The sequence below is a fragment of the Pipistrellus hanaki genome (assembly GCF_964339955.1).
Source record: "Pipistrellus hanaki genome assembly, chromosome: 13".
NCBI lineage: Eukaryota > Metazoa > Chordata > Mammalia > Chiroptera > Vespertilionidae > Pipistrellus > Pipistrellus hanaki.
The window spans coordinates 19,076,110-19,100,614 of record NC_140515.1 but is presented as its reverse complement, the minus strand read 5'-3'; the positions used below and the strand labels follow the sequence as shown (position 1 = coordinate 19,100,614).

At 40.7% G+C, this 24,505-nt stretch overlaps 1 protein-coding gene across 38 annotated transcripts in view; it reads left to right on the top strand.

Annotated features, from left to right (window-relative positions):
- The first annotated feature begins 3,573 nt into the window (after positions 1-3,573).
- The window catches only part of SLMAP (sarcolemma associated protein), a 129,207-nt gene continuing 108,275 nt past the window's right edge, over positions 3,574-24,505 (top strand). For all 38 annotated transcript variants that reach the window (XM_084903040.1, XM_084903025.1, XM_084903028.1 and 35 more), the window contains exons 1-2: positions 3,574-3,694; positions 3,898-5,194. In XM_084903040.1, the coding sequence (XP_084759166.1) occupies positions 4,997-5,194 (198 nt within the window). In that variant the 5' untranslated portion in view covers positions 3,574-3,694; positions 3,898-4,996. The remainder of the gene's footprint in view (positions 3,695-3,897; positions 5,195-24,505) is intronic.

Genomic DNA, 24,505 nt, shown 5'->3' with positions numbered 1-24,505 from the left:
TTTGTTTATATGTATTAGGTGGGACTGCTGCATCTCTCAGGCTTGGTAGAATGTCCTAATGTAGTAGATGTCCTGTAGGGTTGAGAGGCACAGCCTCCCACATCACCTATGTTGGACACTCCTGTTGTAATTGATCCTTGATTGCTGTTGGCACATCAGTGGGAGGGATTTACCCCCATTGACTGCAAGGACTTGCTGTAACCACCTACTACTGTGCAATATCAGCTGGGCGGGGGGCCACCCACATAGCAGGTCTTACTTCAGTGCACCTCTGGTGCTCGCTGAGTCTGCCCTTTGAGTGAGTTACTGGTTGAGTCGTGCTTCAAAATAGTTTAAGCTGCCCCCCAAGTGTGTTGCCTCTGGGGGTCTCCCAGAAGGTGCAAGCCAAGGCCAGTCACCACTTGTGTCCTGCCTGGGACCCGCTGGCTTAAGCTACAAAGCAATCTTGAGATGGCTGCTATTTGTGCTGGGTTGCAGGGGTCTTCAAACTACGGCCCGCGGGCCACATGAGGCCCGCAGAGGAGTCTGATCCGGCCCGCCAGGTTTTTTGGGCAGTGAGCGCAGCCGAGGTGTTACAGTAGGAATTAGTAGTTCATATAGTCCGGCCCTCCAGCTCTCTGAGGGACCGTGATCTGGCCCCCACTTTAAAAAGTTTGAGGACCCCTGGTTTAAGGGTACCCAGGAGAGGCCAAGCTGTGAAGGTTGGCTAGTGCCAGGCCTGGGACACTTAGCAAGAGGTACAGGTCATGCTGATTCCAGATGCTGGAGTTTTAGAGATTTGTTTGTTTTAGAGATTTTCGGAAAGTCTGAAGCATTAGCCAAGATAGGCCATTCTTATGGAAAAGCCACTGGAAATCAAGTTTGGGTGGGCCCACGAGTTTGGTGGGGCAGGGTCTCAGGGAATCACCAAGGTAAGGTGATCGATGATAATCAGGTTGATGGAGATTCAGATATTTCTCCCACCTGCCAGCTCTATGCTGGAAGAGCTAATTGAAATAATAATGACCTCTGTCAGTACTTTTGTTTGGGGGAAAGGTGCCCCCATCTCTTAACCTGATGCCAGGCAATTCAGTTCCTCCCCATATATCTCTGGTGCCTTTCCAGCTGCTATCCTAGAGCTGGAGCTCAGAGGGAGGGAGTCAGAGTAAGTCTGTGCACAAGCCTTTTGAGAGGAACTGTGTGGGATCCAACAGATCTCCATTTCACTCAGCCTCAATTCCTGCTGGGTTTTATAGCCACAAGTTATGGAGATTTCTCTTCTTGGCACTGGAACCCTGGGCTTAGGGGACTGGTGTGGGGCTGGGACCCCTTGCTCTCAGGGGGAACCTTTGCAGCAGAGATATCCCTCCCAATTTTTATCTGCCACATGTGGGTGTGGGGCCAGCCTGTTCCTTGTCTCTGTCTCTCCTTCCAATCTTGATGTGGCTTCATCTTTAAATCCCCTTTGTATTACTTCTATTCATGTAGATTTCAGGTGTTACTGAGTGATGTCTGTAGTTTAGTTGTAATTTTGATGTGGTTGTGGGAGGATTTGAGCACTTTATTTACCTATGCCACCATCCTGACTGGAAGTCTCATTACTCTTGATATATTATATTGTACTTATTATGGCAATGATATTTTTGTGTCATCAACTAAATTGTGAGCAACTCAAGGGAGTCTTTTTTTCCCTTCTTCTCATTGTTGTATTTCCAGAGCCTTTCAAAGTATCTATTTCCCAGTAGGCATTCAATTAAATATTTATAGAATGAATGAATGGAAGAATGCATAAACAACTTATAAATTGATGTGGAGTACTTCGCAGGCCGAGGCTCTATCCGCTGAGCCACACCGGAGAAGTTGAGGTTTTTTTCACCTACGTGTCCCCAGAACTCAGCACAAAGTTTAGAACAGGATCAAACCCTATATATAAGTACTGAAATAAATAATATTTACTCTTTATTTAGTAACATGGATTGTCACCTTGAATTCTAATAATAATAGGTGAGTTATGAATTATCTCCATTTTATAGATGAGAAAACCAGGCTTGAAAACATTTGGAAAGTTGCTCAAGGTCAAGTAGTAGAGTCTGTTGTCAATGGAATAGGGTAAAGCCATCATTGATTCTAAATGAGTAAGGTTCCTTCCCACCATCTTTTCTTTTTTTAAAAAAAAACATATTTTATTAATTTTTTACAGAGAGGAAGGGAGAAGAAACATTGATCAGCTGCCTCCTGCACACTCCGCACTGAGGATGTGCCCACAACCCAGGTACATGCCCTTGACCAGAATCGAACCTGGGACCCCTTAGTACTATGCTCAATCGACTGAGCCAAACCGGTTAGGTCCCACCATATTTTCTTGAAATTTCCTTTAAGGCTTTGCAATTTTTCCTTCTTGAGAGCAATCATCTACCTTAATATTATGAGCGCTGGAAATAACCTTTTTTTTTTCTTTTTTTTTTTTTTTCCCCACATATTGGAAATTGTTCAACCTCTCTCTGGAAGCAACATGATTTTAAACTTGTTTAAATCACACTTTCTGGGGGCAGAACCTGCCTTGGAGTCCTGGGGAACATGATAGGCCCATTGAGATGGAATTAGTGGCTGAGAAAGTTTTTCTCTGGGCGCCATACACAATGAAGACTTTCTCAGGGGAGAACAACCTCTCACCTTGGGCACACACACTCCAGGACCTGTGGAAATCGGGTTGCTGACACCCAAGGCAGCTGAGGGGACACTGTACTGCCCACAGATTAGGTGGCTATTAATAACACCTCCTCTGGCGGGCCTGCTCTCTTTGCTCCTTAGTATTTTCAACGAGGGCTACAGTGAATAAACTTTGGTTAAAGTTGGTCGCCAGAACCGGTTTGGCTCAGTGGATAGAGCATCAGCCTGTGGACTGAAAGGTCCCAGGTTTGATTCTGGTCAGGGGCATGTACCTTGGTTGGGGACACATTGGGGTGTGTGTGTGTGTGTGTGTGTGTGTGTGCGCGTGCGCACGTGCAGGAGGCAGCTGGTCGATGTCTTGGATTTTCTGTCCCTCTCCCTTCCTCTCTGTTAAAAAAAAAAAAAAAATCAATAAAATATATTTTTAAAAAAATTTGGTGCCCAAACCGGTTTGGCTCAGTGGATAGAGCGTCAGCCTGCGGACTGAAGGGTCCTGGGTTCAATTCCAGTCAAAGGTATGTACCTTGGTTGTGGGCACATCCCCAGTGGGGGGTGTGCAAGAGGCAGCTGATCGATGATTCTCTCTCATCGATGTTTCTAACTCTCTATCCCTCTCTCTATTCCTCTCTGTAAAAAAAAAAAAAAAATCAATAAAATATATTAAAAAAATTTTTTTTGGTTAAAGTTGGTGCCTTCTCAACCAAGATGGTAAAGTAGGAAGCTGTCACGTTTTGCTTATAAAACCCTGCAATGGGTCAAATTCTTTCTTGCCCTTAACCAACATGGTCGTAGAGCAAAGAAAGTCCCATCACTTGAAACTTCCGGCCCTTAACTAAGATGGCGCCTGGAGGTTGGTTGGTTGGTTAAATATGAGCTTTGCCCTCTTTCCTGCCCGCGACCAGCATGGCGCCCGCGGCGTCGGTCACGTGACGCGCGGACTACGGCGCGCCGGAGGGGTAGGAGGGCCCTTGAAGGGTGCGCGTTCCCGCGGCGGTGCACTGGGTAGGTTTCAGTCAGAGTCACTATGGCGGCCGGCGCTGGCAAGGTAAGCTGAGGTGGCGGCGGGGCCGGGGCAGCGGGACCTGTCGCGGCGACCGGCCTTCACATCGCCGCCGCCAGCTCGCGGAGAGGTCGGCGAGTTCGGGGCAGGGGTGCGGGCTGGGCGGGGGGCAGGTTTGAGGCGGGCGAGCGCCGGGGCGGGCGGGCACCGGCGCTTGACGGCCGTTTGTTGTGGTGTTTCCCTCCCAGGTCGGAAAGTTTCCTGCCTCGCCGGGCGAAGCCTGAGCGTGTGTCCCCCGCCCCGAGTGGCGGAGGCTGCGACGGACCCAGCCCGGGGCCTCCAGGCCTGTCCCCCGGCCGCGGGGCCAGCCTCCCTCCCCCATCGCCTCGTCCGCCGGGAGCCGCGGCTGCTGCCGTCCCTGAGATGAGACCCTCGCGGGGGCGACCCTGAGAAGAGGCGGCCGGTGCGCTGCCCCGGAGCCCGGAGTCCAGGGACCAACTTCCTGCGGGCGGAGACTCCCCCCCAAGCCTCCCCGGGGTCGTGCCTAGCTCGGTCCGCATCCCCGCCCTGGTCGCGGGGACGCCCGCCAGGTGCCCGGGAGTCCTCCACTCGGCCGCCGCCCGCGCCTCCGCCGCGAGTCCCCCCGTTCCTCGTGCCGAGGACCCGGGCCACCAGCCGTCGCGGCTTGTGCGGTCCGGGGACCCCGTGTCATCTCCCGGCGGCCTCCGCGCATCGGGGGCCAATGCAGACCGTCCCGCTGGCGGTCTAGACCCTCTCGGACCCCTCCCGCCCTCCCACGGCCGAGGCCCTCTCCAGGACGGGTGGTGGCCGCCCAGCGGAGCTCGGCCGCACCGCTCTTCGCCCCGAAGGGACCTTGCTGGTCGCAGCGAACCGACCCTTCCTTCATGCTGCAGTGCCGCAACATTTCCGCCACCGAGGGGGGAGAGCGGCCGCGATCCCAAACCAAACGCAAGAATTGGCGTGTGACTCATCTGCCTGGACACCTCCAGTCCCCAAACTGTCTTCCAGGAGTTTTCTTGGCCGACGCTGTCCGATGTGTGAGCCTTTCCTTCCCAAGGAAGAAGATGGATTGAGAGCTGCCAGTTGGGGACTTTTTGTCATCAGGGCGGTGCTGGGTTTGAGAGGAGGTGATGGGGCTGGCGCTGGCTCGTCTTCTCACTCCAGTGAAGAGTTGTTGATGTCCACTGGTTATGCTCAGACCATGCGCAGTTTGTTTTAATACAGAATTTTGGGGAGGATAGGGCTATAGGCTTGTGAAGAAGGGCAGTCCGGATCCGGTGGAACTCCTTTGTCCTGCGGTAGGAGGGACACCCCAGTCTGTCCTCGATGCCGTCAGCCTTGGCCATCTTCACTTGCCGCCCGAACTCGCACCCGTTTCAGGAGCGTCATGTCTACCTGGACGAGCCCATTAAAATCGGCCGCTCCGTGGCCCGCTGTCGACCCGCGCAGAATAATGCTACCTTTGATTGCAAAGTGCTGTCAAGGAATCATGCTCTGGTCTGGTTTGATCACAAGACGGGCAAGGTAATGTCACAACATTGTTTAACAGTCATTACTTTTTTTGTTTCCCTTGGCTCTTTCTGTATAATGCATGCGGGATCCCAGGGTTTGCATCCAGAGGAGACTTTTCAGCAAGGCCACGGAATCAATTTTTTGTGTGTCTGGTTCTAGTGGAAATTTAATTGAGGTGGTTGAATGGAAAACAGAGAAGGTATTGTAATTAAATGCCTTGGGAGGGCGATGGCATCTTGATAATGTGGTCATTCCCAGTGAAATCCCAAACCCTAGTTTGGTTCGGAAAACTAGATAGTGAAACTTGTCATTTTGTTTTCAGTCTTTTTAGAAAGGTGAATTTGCAGTTGAGAGCTTGATTAAGCAAGCAACAGTTCCCAAAGCAATGCAGGGAATCCGTGACCATTATTACAGTGGGGCTCAATTGTCTCGTTGGTGAGAGGCAGTTAATGTGGCTTTTAGTTGAGTTTAGATCAGGGCCTGTCTAGTAAAGACATTCATTGGTGTAAAGTTAGATTTTGAAAGATTTGCTATGTATACCCGTGAGAAATTTGCAGTTATCGAAGCCAGTTTAATTAGGCATGAACAACTAACTGCATTTTCAGAGTTTCTTTTGCAAGTTGCATGAACCTATTCCTATTGTTTTTGGAAGTCACTTTTTGATGTTGCCTGCAGCACTTATTAAAAATATTTTATGCATACTTACAGAAGCTATATTTAAAGGTCAGTGTTAGGAAATTATTTTTTGAAATTATATTCAATTCTATCAATTATTTCATTACCTAGATGCAATAGGACTATTGCAAGTGTGAGCATTTTATCATTTTTATGTTAGCACCCTAATACTATACATGTGAGTACTATATTTTAAGAATTCGAGGAGAAAAATAAAGATCTTTTCAATTTTTAAAACTTTATGTAAAGAATGTACTGAAGAGCTCATCTTTGTGCTTAAACCTTGGATTTTAGTTCAGCTACAGAATCAGTTCCAACTTAGAGCAAGTTATGTAAGACTAATAATAATATCTCAGGTTTCACCTCTTGACTTTTGCTCCCTCTTTTTGACTTAAATGATTAAGTCTTTTTTAAAAGAATTTAAATCTTCAGGAGTAGTGTTTTGAAATAAAAGAAATCCGAGTCTCAAAAGGAAGAAAGTAATACTCTGTTGCTACTGAATTAAGGAATTATTATATAAATCATTTTTCAGAGAAAGGAGGAAAAAATTGCCCAAGTGCTGTGTGCTTGCATAATACCTTTATCCTAATCTTTGTGTAGGATGAGAACTGAAAAGTTTATTAATTTTTCTGTGTGACACCAGGTATTTTACCTGTGGAACAGACGTATTTTTCATCCCTGGAAACTAAACTTTGGGTGCCTGAAAGATTTCACAGATTATTTAAAGTGAATATTCATAGAACTCATCCTTCCATCAATCAGATTCAAACATCAGTTAATTGCTTGGGCCTTAACTCAATCAGCTTTTACATTTTTGCCTTTTTATGTATGTCCCTGGGCAACAGTTATAGCCCAATTTAAACAGATTACAGGTGTGCTTAAAATACATACTCTAAAAATGCAATTCTTTACTTTGACCCAATATTCTAAGGAGACTCAGATTATTTTGTTTTACTTATTTGAAAACCAGTGATTGCATGAACAGTGCCTTCCTGGCTAGGTTATTTTGAGATGACTAAGAATAGGTCAGTAGTGAGTGTTTATTGTATAAATTGCGATGACATGTTAAAATTTTAAGTGGAATTTGTTATTAGAAAAGCTTATCCTTAAAGGATACACAACTAATTTCTGCCATTTTTCCTTTTTATTGGTGCTTTATTAGCCAACACTCAGAATATTACTTTAGGTGTAGATACAATTATTGGCTATTGTACCACCTAAACTAGTTAAAACAACCTGTCAAATTTTGCCATGTGACCAAATTATTTTAGGAATTAACTATTTAAATTTGAATTTGAACAGACTGGTTTTTATTGAGCATCTGTTATATACCAGATATTATGAGGTACACAGTTCTAAAGAAAATCCATAGTTTGACCAAATATCATTTATTGTTTTCTCTGTGAAATTTCTAGTTTGAGGATTTCTACTATAATTGTCTCATATCAAAAGTAAAAGTCCCTGGGCCATTCCCAGAAAACTTTTTTGTACAATACAAGAATCCCTCCTCGGGCAACCCCCCCCCCCCCCCCCCAAATATCTCTAAGCCTCAGTTTTCTCTTCTGGGGATAATAGTGGTACCTTACTTTTGTTTTGAGGATTGGGATAATTTTGTAAATCACTTAGCACTCTTTTCCTGGGCATTATTAAAGGCTGTGTACTTAGGGAGGAGGGTGTTTGGGGGTGGAGTTAGAGGAACCATCTAGGTAGCTCTTTGCACATGGAAAGTTTCTTTCATGTGATGGCATATGTAGAGGTAATTTTTTAAAAAAAATTATTGATTGATTTTAGAGAGAGAAACATCCACTTGTTGTTTCGTTTATTTATACATTCATTGATTGCTTCTTGTATGTGCCCTGACCTGCAACTTGGTGTACCAGGTAGATGCTCTAACCAACTGAGCTATTGGCCAGGCTGTAGAGGTTGAAATTGAAACATACAAAGTTGAGAACTCTGTCCAAACTGGCATTTTACCTGAGAGGGGTAAAGTTGGGGTAATATGCCCTTTGGTTTATTTATTTTATTTTTTGTTAATCCTCACCTGAGGGTATTTTTCCCATTGATTTTTAGAAAGAGTGGAAAGGAGGAATGGCAGGAAGGGAGGAGAGAGAGAGAAAAAAACATCAATGTGAGAGACATCAATTGGTTGCCTCCCACACTCACCCTGACTGGGGCTGGGGATCCAACCTGCAACCTAGGTACGTGCCCTTGACTGGGAATCAAATCTATCGGCCCCCCTGGGCCTGGGCCGATGCTGTAACCACTGAGAAACATAGGCCACGACTGTTTTTGGTTTATTTTTTAAAAAAATATATTTTTATTAATTTGGGAGAGGGAGGGAGAGATAGAAACATCAGTGATGAGAGAAAATTATTGATTGGCTGCCTCCTGCACGCCCCTTACTAGGGATAGAGTCCACAACCCAGCCATGTGCCCTTGGCTGGAATCAAACTTGGGACCTGTCAGTCTACAGACTGATGCTCTATCCACAGAGCCAAACCAGCTAGGGCTTTTTGATTTATTTTTAATTGGGTTGTGTTCTGCATGGGCCATTATGAGAGGTCCCTTAAAATCTGGAAGAAATTCTGAACATTTGAAACTTTCTGATTATTCAAGTAATACCTGTTCATTATAGAAAATTTGCAAAATGTGGGCACGTGAAAATGTAGGTCACACTTTTTAATGCTAAGTTTATGGAATGTGTTATGGTACTTAAAACCTGCATGTTGAAGAGTGACAAGTTTGCCACAAAGTAGACTTTAACAGGCTTCCTCATATCATATACTTAGGGATGTAACAGTTGGATATTGCCCTTCTTGAATGCTGGCTCAATGTATCATCATTTTGGAGGTCAAACTTTTCAAGTTAGATGGTAGATAATAGAATGATTAGTAATCTGTCTGTTGACTCAAGGTATCTCTGAAAAACGAATCTATCCGTTTACATAGAAAGGAGAGTGAGTGGACTACCTCTTTTCTGATTTGGATGGCCTCATCTGATTTGAGGCTTTGTGGAAAGGAGAAGTCCAGTGGTCTAAACAGTATGCAGTCTATTTCCACTCTCTCTGTAGTAGTATTAGTTGTTTACTTCCAATTTCACTTTTTTACTTAAATTCAACAGTTACTATTGAGCATCTGTTCTAATATGATCTGTTTTGGCAATAACTGGTAAGAAATTGTTATTCTTTCTAGAAGCTTATATTTTAGAGAGGGTGACTATACACATTGAGAACAGTTGACTAAGATAGTATTATATAAATTAAAATGGTAAGAGCATGATAGTGTTTGAATTGACTTTAAAATAAGGGATGACCCGACCAGTGTGGCTCAGTGGTTGAGTATTAACATATGAACCAGGAAGTCATAGTTCAGTTCCCAGTCAGGGCACATGCCAGATTGCAGGCTTGATCCCTAGTGTGGAGTGTGCATGAGGCAGCCAATCAGTCATTCTCTCTCATCATTGATTTTTTGTCTCTCCCTCTCCCTTCCTCTCTGATATCAAAATTATATTTTTTAAAACAAGGGAAGGATAGATACAAGTTACGAAAAAGTGCTTTCTGGTTGTTTTTGTGTGTTTTTTTTGGGGTGGGGATGAGAGTGAAATAAAACAGACAAAAGCAGATCATTTTTAATGACTGACATCTTCCAAATACTGCAGAAATGAATTTTGTTGGATTGCAGAGTTCTTTTGGAGAGCAGCTATGGTGAACACCCATTCTTTGTGATGGTTTTATGTTTGTGCCTTGTTTTTGTAATTACGAGTTAGGGCTTGTAGGAGAGGGTTTCTGCCTTATATGTCTGTTTCCTTTTATTTTGTATAAAGTAGATGTTGGGTAACTGGAGCTGAGTAGATAGTGTGGTGCCAGGTTGTAGAGTGCCTTGATTACCAAACTAAGGACATGGACCCACAGGCTCTGGAAAGCCAGGGTGAGTTCTGTGCAGAGTAATGACATACCAAAAGTCCCATTTAAGAGTGGTACAATAATATGTAGAGAGGTCTGGAGCAAGGAAAAATGAGTAACAGGTCAACTAACATTTGTGGTGTATGTACCATGCCTCTTCTAAGTGCTTTAAATGTTAATTTATTTAATTCTTAAATAGCTGCTCAAGATAGTTGTTTATTTTTCCCTATGAGGAAATTAAAGCACAGAAAGATTAGATTAGGTTTACTTGCCCAAGTTCACATAGCTATTAAATGGTAGAGCTAGGATTTGAACTGAGGTATTCTGACTCTTGATTCTAATGTCTAGAACCTAAGCTCTTAACTACTCTGCTATTCTGAGGCTTTGTAACAGTTTAGATATAATGTCATTTTGTAAGGATATAGACCAAAATCACAATAGGAATGGAAATTAAATGTCAGAAAGTGAGAAAAGACAAGTGTATTAACTTATCCATTAGGACGTTAGCAAAAAGAGAGATTTTAGGGAAAGTTTCATGGATGAGATAGTTTCAGTCAAGGAAAGAGTTTTGGGTGGGAAGAATTGCTTAAGTAAAGACATAGATATGGCACGTTCCAAGGATATTGCAAGGAAGTCATTGCAAAGGGAATCTCTAGAATTTTACAACCAGGGTAGTTTCTTCCTTCCTCCCTTTATCTAAACATGACAGCAATGATTCTGGCTTTAGCTTTTGGGACAATGGCATATCATACATTAATTGATTTTATTTATTTGTTTGTTTTAACAGATTTATTTAACCTAATTTATTCTTTTGTTAATCCTCACCTGAGAATATATTTTTTCCCCTTTGATTTTTAGAGAGAGTGGAAGGGGGAGGGAAAGGGGAAGGAAGTAAGGAGAGAGAGAGAGAGAGAGAGAGAGAGAGAGAGAGAGAGAGAGAGGTGGGGGGAGAGAGACTTGGATGTGAGAGAGACATGTTGATTGGTTGCCTGCTACATGTGCCCTGACCTGGGCGAGGATTGAATCTGTACCCCAGGTACATGCCCTTGGCCAGCAAGCAAACCCATGACCTTTTGGTGCTCTGGCCAACGCTCTAACCACTGAATACACTGGCCAGGGGAATATCTAATTTTTTTTTTGGACAGAATTTAAAAGGTCGTTAAGAGGGGTTGCTTTGTCTGAGAAAGTCACATATTTGACACATGTTATATTTAAGGCACATTAATTGTAAACATATTTAGAAGGCCATGTTTTATATCCAAAGCACATATTCATTTCCTTCTGTGTTACTTTTCATAGTAGTGAAAAAAAACTAATGAAATATTTTATTAATTATTTCAAGTTGTAAAAAATATGGACAGTATATACAGTTAAAACATGTTTCTGTATTTAGTTATTTGACTTTATTCCTTAGGTTACATTTATTCTTTACCTTCCTGGGCTCCTATTTGGTTTTCTCAAGTGGTATTTATGTTAGAGTTTAGTATCTATTCTCTTTGATAAATAGAGAGGAGGGTGTCTGTCATTTAGAGTTTTAAGTGAAAAGATTATGAGATTGTTTCTTAACATTGTATGTTAGTTACTTGGATCAAAAAAAATGGTGGCATTTGTTAGCTGTGGAAATGTTCTAAAGACTCTTTCCTGCCCAAGCTTCTGTCACTCCCACTCCAGGTAGATTAACAGTTTACACCAGTGCTCAAAAATCTTGGTTGTTGGGGGCTTCCAGTCAAGATGGTGATGTAGGTAAATGCTGTACTCACATCCTCCCACAACCATGTCAGAATTACAACTGAACTATAGAACAATCATTGTTCAGAACCACCTGAAAGCTATCTGAACAGAAGTCCTACAACTAAGGATGTATAGAAGAAGTCACATTGAGACTTCTTCTAGGAGGAGCAGAATCGGGAACAGGATGGTCCTACACCCAAACGTGGCAGATAGAAACCGGGAAGGATCTCTTGGCTGTGGAGGTCCACCTGAGGGCGAGGGTTCCCAGCCCCACACCAGGCTTCCCAGCACAGGATTCCACTGCCAGGAAGAGAATTCCCACAACTGCCAGCTGTAAAAACCAGTGGGAATTGTGGCTGAGTGAGATGGAGGGCTCTCTGGGTCCTAGATGTTCCTCTTAAAGGGAGGAACTCATTCCCTCTTAGCTTCAGCACTGGGGCAGCTACTTGAAAGGCACCAGACACATCCCAGAAGAACTGAATTGTTTGGCGTCAAGGCAAGGGCTGGAGGGGCAAATAGAAGTGCTTGCTGGCAGAGGCCATTGATTCTTTGCTAAGCCCTTTCTCCACAGAGCCTGCAGGCATCATCGAGTTTCCAAACCTGGGTATTACTGTTTGCCCCACCCTGGTGATGGCCTGAGACCCTGCTCCACCCAACTTGTGGGTCCTCCCAAGTTGTTTCCAGTGGCTTTTTCATACAAATGCTTCAGACTTTCTTAAAATCTCTCCAAAAAGTAGCATCTGGCTTCAGTGCCCCATACCTCTCCTTAAGTGACCCCCGGTATGACTTGAGAAATGGTTGGAAAAATACAATTTAAAAGTCTCAGTCTGAACCTGAGAAGCTTAAGACATTAATTTTACTCACTATTAATCTTTTGTGTATGCAGGCACATAAAATACAATAAAATATTATTAGAATGAATGATGTTGTCTTGCCCATAAGAAAATGTCCATTTAAGTTATAGTTGAACTTAAACTGGGACCATATGAATTCTTAATCTTTAACAAGTATCTGTCTCATGCTTGCAGTGCAGTGGAATGTCCAGTAGGTACATAGTACTGAAAAATATAATTGCAGTACAAGTAAATACAACAATGGAACTATCTGTGAAATCATTGTTTTCAAGGAGCTAAGGGAGTGCTGTATTCCTTCTCCCAGGATTGGGGGCAGAAAATGTGGAAGGAATGAAGAGGGCTTCACAGAGAAAGTTGTTTTTAAGCTGCTGTTTGAAGGGTGAGTAGGGCTTTGCTAAATGGATAAAAAAAGAGCAAGGCATTCCAGCCCTTGGGAACAGTATGTGCTTAAGACATAAAAGCCTAAAAGAGAATGATGTATTCTGGGAAATACAAACCCAGATGTTAACAGAATTGGGGAGGGGAAAATAGAGCTGCTATCAAACCTTTGGGGGTAGTTGAACATTGTTGACAGAGGCATAGGGGAAGCAGTGTAGCTAAAAGCTTAAAAGTTCTGGAGTTAGACTACCTGAGTTGAAATTCTGGCTTCACTGCTTACCAGATGTGTGATCTTGGGGAGTCTCTGTGACTCAGTTTTCCTCATTTGTAAAAGGAGGCTAATACCTCAGGATAGTTGTAGATTTAATGATAATTTATGTATAACAGCGGAATGCCTGGCACAGAATAAGTATTCAATAACTTGTGGTTATTATAATTTTTCTTTATTATTATTTTTTTTTGTTGGTGTTCTTACATAGCCTCTGTGCTTATTTTTCATCAGTGTGTTTTTTCACTGTTAAAAAACTTTTCTTCTTTGCCTCTGGTAGGATGGCTGAGTTTGTTGGAGTGTCGTCCATACATCAAAAAGTTGTGGATTTAAATTCCAGTTAGGGCACATGCCTAGGTTGCGGGTTTGATGTATTTAATATACATTTTTAATGTATTTTAGAGAAGAAGGGAGGGTGAGAGAGAGAGAGAAGCATCAATGATGAGAGAGAATCATTGATCGGCTGCCACCCACATGTACCCACTGGGAATTGAACCGCATTTGCCCTGGGAATCAACCTATGACCACCTGGTGCATACGTCAGTGTTCAACCATTGAGCCATACTGGCTGGGCAAGGAATATTTTTTGTCATTTTTAATTATGGAATAAACTCATTTACATACTATAATTTTGAATGAAGAATGAAAGTTACAAGGATAATGATGAATAAAATATTGCATGGGAATGTCCAAGTCAGAGACAGATATTAAGTGATAGAACCTATATCAGAATTTCAGTTAAAATATATTTTAAAACACAAGACTTATGTAGTAGTTCTTAACCCTGATTATATATTATTTTGTCCCTAATTAGCCTATAAGTGTCTTAAAGGTCACTCTAATAGCCTGTACTGCCATGTAGCTCTACAATAAAGGTACAGTGCCTAGTATTTAGTTGGTAGTTAAAAATATATTGCCAACACACTACTGTTCTCTAAAGGAATTGTAGGAGTGCTAACTTAAAAAAAAAAACACTGTCTCCATTCCCAGTAGTGGGCGTGGGGCATGCAGGAGGCAGCTGATCAATGATTTTCTCTCATCATTTTTCTTTCTATCTCGCTTTCCTTCTCCTTTTCTCTCTAAAATCAATAAAAATATATTTATAGAAACAGGAAAAAACTTGTCTTTTTATTTATTTTTTTAAAAAATACATATATTTCATTTATTCTTTACAGAGAGGAAGTGAGAGAGATAGAGAGTTAGAAACATTGATGAGAGGAAAACATCGATCAGCTGCCTCCTGCACACCCCCTACTGGGGATGTACCCACAACCAAGGTACATGCCCTTGACCAGAATTGAACCCGAGACCTTTCAGTCTGCAGGCTGACACTCTATCCACTGAGCCAAACCGGTTTTGGCAAACCTGTCTTTTTTAAAAAAGTCTCTTAGAAGATGATGTAGAATATGTTTATGACTTTAGGGTAGAGAAGAATAGTAAGTAATTCACAAAAAGCACACATTAAAGTAAGACTGATAAGTTTAGATATATTAAATTTAATTTTAAAATTAAAATAGAATGAAAATGTGAAGAAAAACACAATGGAAATATATTTATAATACACATCATGTGCAAAGGATTAGTATCTAGAATATAGAAAAGACTTTCCAAGTAAGTAAAAAGTACAATTTAATAATAGCCAAAAGACACACAAGAATTTAACAGAAGTAAGAATGGGCAGTAAACAAAGTACCGTATTTTTCGGACCATAAGACGCACTTTTTTCCCCCCAGAAGTGGGGGGAAAAAGTCCCTGCGTCTTATGGTCCAAATATAGCCTACACATATACTGTAAAAAAAAAGTTTTTTTACTTGCCCTGCTCTGTGTGGTCTCTGTGTGCTTGCCCGGCTCTAAAATGGTTCTAAATGCTGCTGTTTACTTTACAGGGTTGATTACATGTGTTTATGACTGTGATGTTGGGTTTTAATGCACATAAAATATTTTAGGACACTATTTGTTTCAGAATCTTTTTTTCTTCATTTCCCTTCTCTAAAAACTGGTGCGTCTTATAGTCCGGTGCATCTTATGGTCCGAAAAATACGGTATGTACAACGTAACTAGGGAACTGTAAACTTAAACCTTGAAATACCATTTATACTCATTCACTATGTTGGATAATATCAAGTGTGGGTGACACTAGAGCAATAGGGACTTTCATGTTCTGTTGTTGATATGATTAGTTATATTGATTAATTTTTTATTGTTAAATCAACTTTGCATTTCTGGGATAAATTCCACTTGATTGTACTGAATTATTCTTTTACATTTCTAGGTTTGATTTGTTTAAATTTTGTTAAGACTTTTTGCATCTCTATTCATGAAGGATTAGTCTAAAATGCTTGTTAAAATTTACCAATGAAGCCATCTGGATCTGTTTGTATTTTATTTTAAATGGTATTTATTTATCAATACCATTTTGGTGTGGTATTTTGTGTGTGTGTGTGTGTGTTTGTGTGTGTGTGTGTGTGTGTTTTAAACTTTAAGGCATTTAAAAAAAATAGATATAGGGCTTTTCATGCTATTTAGTTCTTTTCCAGATAATTTAGGTAGTTTGTATCTTTTTAAAAAGATTTATTTATTTTTAATATATTTCTTTTATTGATTTCAGAGAGGAAATGAGAGGGAGAGAGATAGAAACAGCAATGATGAGAGAATCATTGATTGGCTGCCTCCTGCTTGCCCCCCACTGGGGATCAAGCCTGCAACCCAGGCGTGTGCCCTTGGCCGGAATCGAACCTGGGACCCTTCAGTCCACAGGTCGATGCTCTATCCACTGGACCAAACCGGGTAGGGCAGGTAATTTGTATCTTTTTAAGAAATATGTCTATTTCATTAGTTGGATTTTTTAGCATAAAATTAACCATAACATTACCTTGTTATTTTTTTACTATCTATAGAATCTGTAGGACTTACTGTCACATCCTCATTTCTAGTATTGGTAATTTGTATCGTTTTTCTTTTTTTCCTTTGTCATTTTGACTAGTTGTTAAAGAATTATCTTTAATAGATTTTTCTCTATTTTTAAAAAATATATTTTATTGATTTTTCACAGAGAGGAAGAGAGAGGGATAGAGAGTTAGAAACACTGATGAGAGAGAATCATCGATCAGCTGCCTCTTGCACACCCCCCACCGGGGATATTCCCGCAACCAAGGTACATGCCCTTGCCCAGAATCAAACCTGGGACCTTTCAGTCCGCAGGCTGATGCTCTATCTACTGAGCCAAACCGGTCCCTGCAGATTTTTCTCTATTTTTTGTTTTTCATGGATTTCTGTTCTTTATTATATTCTTCTCACTCCTTACTTTGGGTTTAATTTCCTCTTCTGTTTTCTAAACCTTCTAATCTAGTACCATAAATTGAAAACTTTAGATCATGGAGTTAAGACATCTCTTCTAATAAAAGCATTTTATGCTATAATTATTTTTATAAACAATTTGACATTGTTATAATGTTAAATTTGTGTGTACCCGCAGTTCTTCACTTAGGTATATATTCTAGAAAAACTTTTTTCATCTGCATTAAGAGACATGTTCAAGCATGTTAAATAGTAGCATTTTTTAATAATAGTAAAAAAAATGGAAGTAATCTAGATATATGTCCATTGACAGGAATATGTAAACACTTCTGTTAATATACACCATGAAATATTGTATAGGAATGAACACGAATTAACAACAGCTGTATTTATTTGTTAGATGAATCTCCAAAATGTTAAATGAAAAAAACAATTTGTAAAGAAATACTTAAACTATGATGCCAGTTAATATAAAAATTAAAAAGCACAAAATTATTCATAAATCTCTTTTATTACATATTCAGTAATAAAATGGTAAACATATTTCCTTATGAGAGAGGCAGAGAGTGAATATAAAAATAGCTAAATTTGGCATAATATGTGCTGGAAAGTATTAAATACTTTACAAATTCATATTTATTTAATTTGCATAGTTAAATGAAAAATTGCTGTGAAGCAGGCACTATTATTATTATCATTTATAAATAAAAAAACTTATAAATAAAGGTTCAGAAAACCTTAACTTCCCCAGATTGCACTGCTGATAGGTGGTAAACCTTCTAATCAAACCCTGGCTGTCTGACTCCAGAGTCTGCACTCTTAACCATTAAGCCATACTGCTTGCCCAGATGGGAGGGGTAGGGGGCTTCTGAAGCTGGGTGCTAGTTAGGTACATGGATGTTTGTTTTTATTATTCTTTAGTTCTTTTTCTTGTATTTATTTTTATATGTATGAACTATTTATTTAACATTTTTAAATAAAATAACAATGATCAGTCCATCTGAAATGGGATATAAGAAACAATTCCTTAAACTATATCCCAAATAGAAGTTTAGGAAGTCAAAACCATTAATTTTCTCTAACATATTTTCTAGATATTAGCATGTTATGAAATATTTTAAAAATGAGATAGATGATATGTTATTAATATCTTGACCTGGGTGGTAGTTACACCTGTGTTCACTTAGGGTGATTCATCAGTTTGTACACTTTTGATTTGTTTACTTCTTAGTAATATTTTACACTTCATTAAATTCTTTACGATAAAAATATCAAATAAGTTTCTTTAAATTCCAGATATATATATATTTTTTTATTGCACCTGCATTATGTCTTTGTTGGGATGATTGTAAGGGAATGATGAGTTATAAAGTAAGGGGCTAACTTTTATGTTCTTTTTCATCAGAAAGTCTATAAGAAGAATGAGGAAATATATTGATAGGTAACAAAACAGTACAACAAACAAGGAACAGCACAGTATATATAATCTACCTTTGTGCAAAGGGGGGGGGAAAAGAGGGAACTATATTTGTTACTGGTGTATAAAGAGATCTGGAAAGATACATAAGGAATTAGTAACTGTGGTTACCTGGGAGTGAGATGAGGTGGAGGCTGGGTTGATTTGTTGTTACAAAACTTAGAGGCCTTAAGTTTGTTTATTACTACAGTATAACTAGCATAATCTGAGAGATTGAATTAGATGCTCCTCCTCTATATCATAACACTCAGGCAAAACCAAAAGAGTTTTTCTGCCCATCCTTATGCCATCATAAGGATGGGCAGAAAAACTCTTTTGGTTATGGGAAGTCCCCAAATCACAATGGTTTAACTTAGGATTTCTCAACTTTACAATAGTACAAAAATGATATGCATTCAGTAGAAACTGTATTTCAAATTTTAAGTTTTGATCTTTCCCTGGGGCTAGTAATATACAGTACAATATTCTTTTGTGATGTTGGGCAGTGGCAGCAAACTGCAGTTCCCAGTCAGGTAGGCAGTCACAAAGGCAAACCAATAATCAACAGTGTGTTCATTGTGTTAAATGATTTTGCCCAACTGTGGGTTAATGTAAATGTTCTGAGCACGTTTAAGGTAGGCTAAGCTAAGCTAAGCTATGTTGTTGAGTAAGTGTATTAAATGCATTTCAATTTACAATGTTTTCAGCTTATGGTGATGGGCTTATTGGGATGTAAGTCAAGGAGCATCTGTGTATAATATATATATGTATATATATATATTTATAGTGGCATATGCCTGAGTGTTATGATATAGAGGAGGAGCATCTAATTCAATCTCTCAGATTATGCTAGTTATACTGTAGTAATAAACAAACTTAAGGCCTCTAAGTTTTGTAACAACAAATATTTATTTCTGTTACTGTTTAGATAGATGGCAGCACCATCCACAGTTGTTCTCCTTTCTGGGATTCAGCCTAAAGGAGCAGTTCCTATCAGGGACATGTTCTAGCGGTAGAAGGAAAAGTGCTATGCAGAGTCATGGAATTACAGTTAAAGCTTCTGCTCAGAAGTGGCACAAGTCACTTCCACTCATATTTCATTGGCCAAAGCAAGTCACTTGGCCAAACATGTTGCAATTGAGCAGGAAGATATAATTAATATTCATATAGGAAGTAGTGGAATAATTGAGTATAGTCATACAGTCTTACACTCAGCTTCTTTCCAACTCAAAGTGAAAATGATATAGCTTTGGAAACTATCAAATCAGAATGCATCTTAGCGCGGCTTAGTGACTCAGCATCGTCCTATGAGTCACGAGGTCATGGTTCAATTTTTGGTCAGGGCCCATGCCCACGTTGCGAGCTCCATCCCTGGTGGGGGGTGTGCAGGCGGCAGCCAATTAATGATTCTCTCTCATCATTGATGTTTCTATCTCTCCTTCTTTCTCTCTGAAATCAATAAAAAAACAAAAAAAATGCATTTTTAGCAAAAATAAAGTTGTTTTCCAGCTCCTTATGAACATTCTAATATCCATAAGTTTAATGGTTTATATCTCTCTCAAAGAAATTAAAAGTTGAAGTACTTCAACTGTTCTTTTTTTTTTTTTTTTTAAAGTGTTCTTATTGATTTCAGAGAGGGAAGGGAGATGGAGCAAGAGATAGAAACATAAATGATGAGACAGAATCATTGATAGGCTGACTCTTTCACACTCCCTACTGAGAATGGAGCCTGCAACCAAGGCATATATATGCCTTGACCTGCAATCAAACTGTGACCTCCTGCACAACCACTGAGCCACATTGGCTATGCAAGTGTTGTTCTTATAAGAGATAAAAGCCTGTATCATTTATACAATACTTAATATCTTTTGTAAATAACTGTGACATTGAGTTATGAAGTTTAGTCATGGTGGTTTAAAAAAATACATCATTTTATTTTGTCTATCTGCTTTGTCAGCGACTGAATCTATACCAGTTGTATTTTCAAATAAAACACTAGTATATATTAGTTCATTTAGGATAGTGACATAGAGGCTGTGGGAGATAACTCATAGTTGGCTGGATTGGGGTTGTGGCTGTTCCACCTGGAGGGTCACACATTGGTGGAGGAGCTGGAAGCTCTGTGGACGGCTGGCCAAGCTGCAGGCAAAGCATGGGGATCCTGCCGATGCAGCACAAGAAGCAAAGTACAGAGAGGCAGAAATGAAAAACAGGATCTTAGCCCAAGTTCTGGATCAGTTAGCTGGGGCCTCGTTTAGTAACTTAGCACTTACAAAGCCCTAAAAACTAAAGGAGTAGAGAATTACCTTATTCAGGTGGCAAGATATGGACAACTAAGTCGTAAGATAACAGAATAAGGTTTAATAGAAATCCTTGAAAATATAAGCCAACAAACAAAAGAAAGTGACAATTAAATTCAATAGAAGAAAAGTAATGGGACTCTGATTAAGATGATGGTTATTTAATTTTTTTAAATAAATCTTTATTGTTCAGATTATTACAAATGTGTTCCTCTTCCCCTCCTCCCCCTCAATTGCTCCCCTCCTCCAGGTTCCCACCCCGCCCTCTGTCCTTTCCCCATCCCCCATTGTTCTCATCCATAGGTGCAGTTTTTGTTTAGTCTCTTCCCGCACCCCCACTCCCTTTTCCCCCTGAGAATCGTCAGTCCATTCCCCTTCCTTACCTCTGATTCTATTATATTCACCAGTTAATATTGTTCATCAGATTTTTTAATTCCCTTGGTTTTTAGTTTCACTTGTTGATAGTTACATATTTGTTGTTCATAATTTTTATCTTTATCTTCTCCTTCTTCCTAAATAACCCCTTTCAGCAATTCATATAATTTGGTTTGGCGGTGATGAACTCCTTTAGCTTTTTTTTATTTGTGAAGCTCTTTATCTGGCCTTCGATTCTGAGTGATATCTTTGCTGGGTAGAGTATTTTTGGCTGTAGGTTCTTGCTATTCATCACCTTGAATATTTCTTGCCATTCCCATCTGGCCTGCATGGTTTCTGTTGAGAAATCAGCTGACAATCGTATGGGTGCTCCTTTATAGGTAACTACCTGTTTTTTCTTGCTGCTTTTAATATTCTCTCTTTGTCTTTTGCTCTTGGGATTTTAACTATTTTGTGTCTTGGTGTGGTCCTCTTTGGATTCCTTTTGTTTGGGGTTCTGTGCGCTTCCTGGACTTGTAAGTCTATTTCTTTCCCCAGGTGGGGGAAGTTTTCTGTCACTGTTTCTTCCAGTATTCTTTCGGTATCTTGCTCTCTCTCTTCTTCTGGGATCCCCATAATTCTGATGTTGGTTCGCTTGAAATTGTCCCAGAGGTTTCTTACACTATCTTCAACTTTCTGGATTCTCTTATCTTCTTGCTTCCGCAGAGGAGTGTCCTCTGGCTCTTTGTGTTCTAAACTTTGTCTTGATTCTTGCAATCTTCCAGTCTGTTTTTAGGAATATGTGTAATATTTTTTATTTCAGACAATGTTTTCTTTATTTCTAGTTGATCCTTTTTTATTTCTAGTTGATCCCTTGTCATATCCTCATAGGTCTCATTTATTTTATCAGCCTTTTTTAGGATATTCTTGAAAAGCCTTATAACTGTAGTTTTGAACTCAATGTCCATTCTTTTTTTTTCCTCGATCTCCTTCCTTTGTGTCCTGCCTCTTGTCTGCATTTTAGTTGTTCCCCTGATTTGATGGAATAGTTTTGTGTGCTAGGTGTTCTGGTAAAGCCCAATAGCACAGCCTTCCCAGTTCCCTGCAGTGGACAGTCTTGGTGTAGCCCTTTGTGGGCTGTGTGTGCAGTCTTGTTGTTAAGCCTTGCTTATTGTTGGTATCACTAGGAAGTGTTGAACTCCAAGCCAGTTGGCTGTGAGGATCAGCAGTGTCTCAGCTAGGAGGGCTTCTGTACTCCGCTTGGATGGGGTGGAGTCTTGGGATGGCACAGACAATCTTTGGTTCCCTGTCAGTCTCGCCTTAGAAAAGTCCTGTTCGCGGTGAGTCTCGCAAGATTGGTTGCAGGTGCGCGCACGTCTTTGGTAAAGGCATAGTCAAGCTTTGGATTCCAGCCAGTCCCTCCTTAGAGAAAGCCAGCCTCTGGGAGAGCTTCTGTGCTCAGCTTGGATGGGGCAGAGTCTCGGGTTGGTGCAGACAAGCTTTGTTTTCCTGTCGGCCCCTTCCCAAGTCCTGCAGTAATGGCCTCTGGCTTCACACACCTCCGAGAGATCTCTGCCTGCTGCCTGACAGTCTGGCCTCTCCCTGACTAGGGCCATCTATCAGAGCAATAGGGTGATTCTGTTTTCCTCTTGAACAAGAAAGCCAGCCGCGTATTAGCTGTCCGCTCTCTCCACGCGCGCCGGGAGTAAGCCAGCACCGAACTCAGCCCAGCCCGCCTTCTTCGTGTGCCGGGAGTCGGCGAGCGGCAATCTCGACCGGCTCTCTCTCTGCATCCCGGGATTAAGCTGGTGCCTTTTCGCGTGCAGAGTTCTCCGTACCTTCACAGTTTCTGAGGGTCAACGCGCCTTCTCTCTCCTTCCCAGATGGCAGAGTCTCCTCTCAGCTAGCCATCCTGTGCTTCAGGGCAATGCCTCCTCTGTTTTCCAGTTCTAAATTCAAATTTGTTGTGGTAAGCTGCCTTCGGGTGTCTACCTTATGCCGCCATCTTGGTTTCTCCTCGATGGTTATTGAATTTAAGATGCTTAGACATTGGAACTTAATGGAACAGTTCTAGGACAGATAATACTCCGCAGTTGAGATCTGATTGAATGTTTACTTTGTTTATTGTTTGTATACCTTTAGAAAAAGAAACTTGTTATGTAAAATAGAAATAAAAAGATAAAATAAAACGTGACATATGTTACATAACATTTGCTTATTGAGCATCTCTTTATTAAGCATCTGCTGTGTAGCATATTTACTAGTGAGAGGGATACAAGAGTGAAAAAATATGCTCCCTGCTTTTAGGGATTCTGCATAAATGGACATGTCTACAGAAAATTACAATGAAGTGAAATAATGGCTAAGAGAGGAACTAATAAAGTACGGTAGAAATGTTGAGGATTGAATGATCAATTGATAAGGTGATTAAGGAAGGGATAGAATGGCATCTCTGGGTAACTGAAACTAGTCTTAAAAGAAGAGTAGGATTTTAGTATGCAAATGAGAGGAAAGTACATTTTAGGCAGCACTAACAAATAGCATGAGTAATAGCTTGAAGGAATAACGATAGGTGTCTTGTTTGAGAACTTTTGAGTAATTTTTGTGTGACATCATATGAGGGAAGGGACAAGAAGAAAGGTAATTTAGGATCAAGTTTTGAAGGATTTTAATGTCATGCTGCTTTGTCCTTTAAAACAGTGGTGAGGAGTTTAAAATTTTTTTTAATAGAATCATATGTTTAGATCTTTGCTTTTAGAGCAGCAAAGTGTGTGTGTGTATACACATATATACATATATTAATTTCAGAGTGGCAGGGAGAGGGAGAGAGAGATAGAAACATCAGTGAAGAGAGAGAATCATTGATGAGAAACATCAATGATGAGAGAGGCCAGTTAGAAATAAATTTCTGGATGGAAAAGACAGATTTTAGACTCATCACCTGTGTAATGAAGGCTGTAGGAAATACACTATCAGGGAAGTTTGTACATCTCTAGAGGCTAAGGAAGAACCCTGGGGATGATCAATATTTAAACAGCTGGCACGGGAAAAGAAAACAGAGTTGGAAAAACAGCCAGAGAAATAAGAGGACCAGGAAAGATTGGATTTGTGAGGTACGAGGGAGGGGAGAATTTTTGAGAAGGTACTTATTAGTAGCATTCAAGGGCTGAGAATAGTCCTTGGGTTTGACAGGTAAGTCTCATCAGTGGCTTGAGTGCTTTTAGTGGAGTGGTGGGAATGGAAGCTCACTGTCACTGGATTAAGAAGATGTGAGTCCCTTGGCTGGTGGGTTCAGTGGTTAGAGCATTGAAGGGTAGAGGATTCGATTCCAGGTCAAGGGCACAACCTATGAGTTGCATAGGAGGCAACAGTCTCTCACATCTGTGCTTTTTTTCTCTCCTCTCCTCCCTTCCACTCTCTCTGAAAAGCAATGGGGGAAAATACCCTCAGGCTGTGAGTACCCTGGTTGGTGTGGTTCAGTTCATTGAGAGTTGTCCTGTGCACAGAAAGGTTGCCAGTTTGATTCCCGGTCAGGGCACATGCTTGGGTTGTGGGTTCAATCCCTGGTAGGGAGCATGCAGGAGGTAGCCAATTCATGTTTTGCTCACATTGATGTCTCTCTCCCTTCCTCTCTCTCTAAAAATCAATAAAATATCTTTTGAAAATAAGAAGGCTGTGAGTTGACAGCTCTGAAAGTGTTTGACTGAATTGGATGCCGACGTGTAACTAAGGGCATTTCCTTCCATATAAAAGATGTGTATGTAGACTTCATTGGTGATAATTTGTTGTTTTTTTCTCCAGTTTTAATTGTTACGTTTAAGGAGTCTAGTGGTTCCCCTCATGCGTGGGATGGGCTGAGGTGGGGGAGAAATGGACTGAGAAAAGCCCTATAAGTTAGGAACTCCCTATCTATATTAATTTCTCAATAGACTTAAATGTAAATTGAAATCTTATTGTGTTAAATATAATTTGTGGAAATGGGATGTGAGTCACATATTTCAAAAAGATATAGGAATGTTAAAACTTTGAAATTCTGCAAATTAGAAATTCAATGGTCACTGATAATATTCCCTAGTACTTTTTTGATGTCCTGAGTTTTTAAGTTGTGT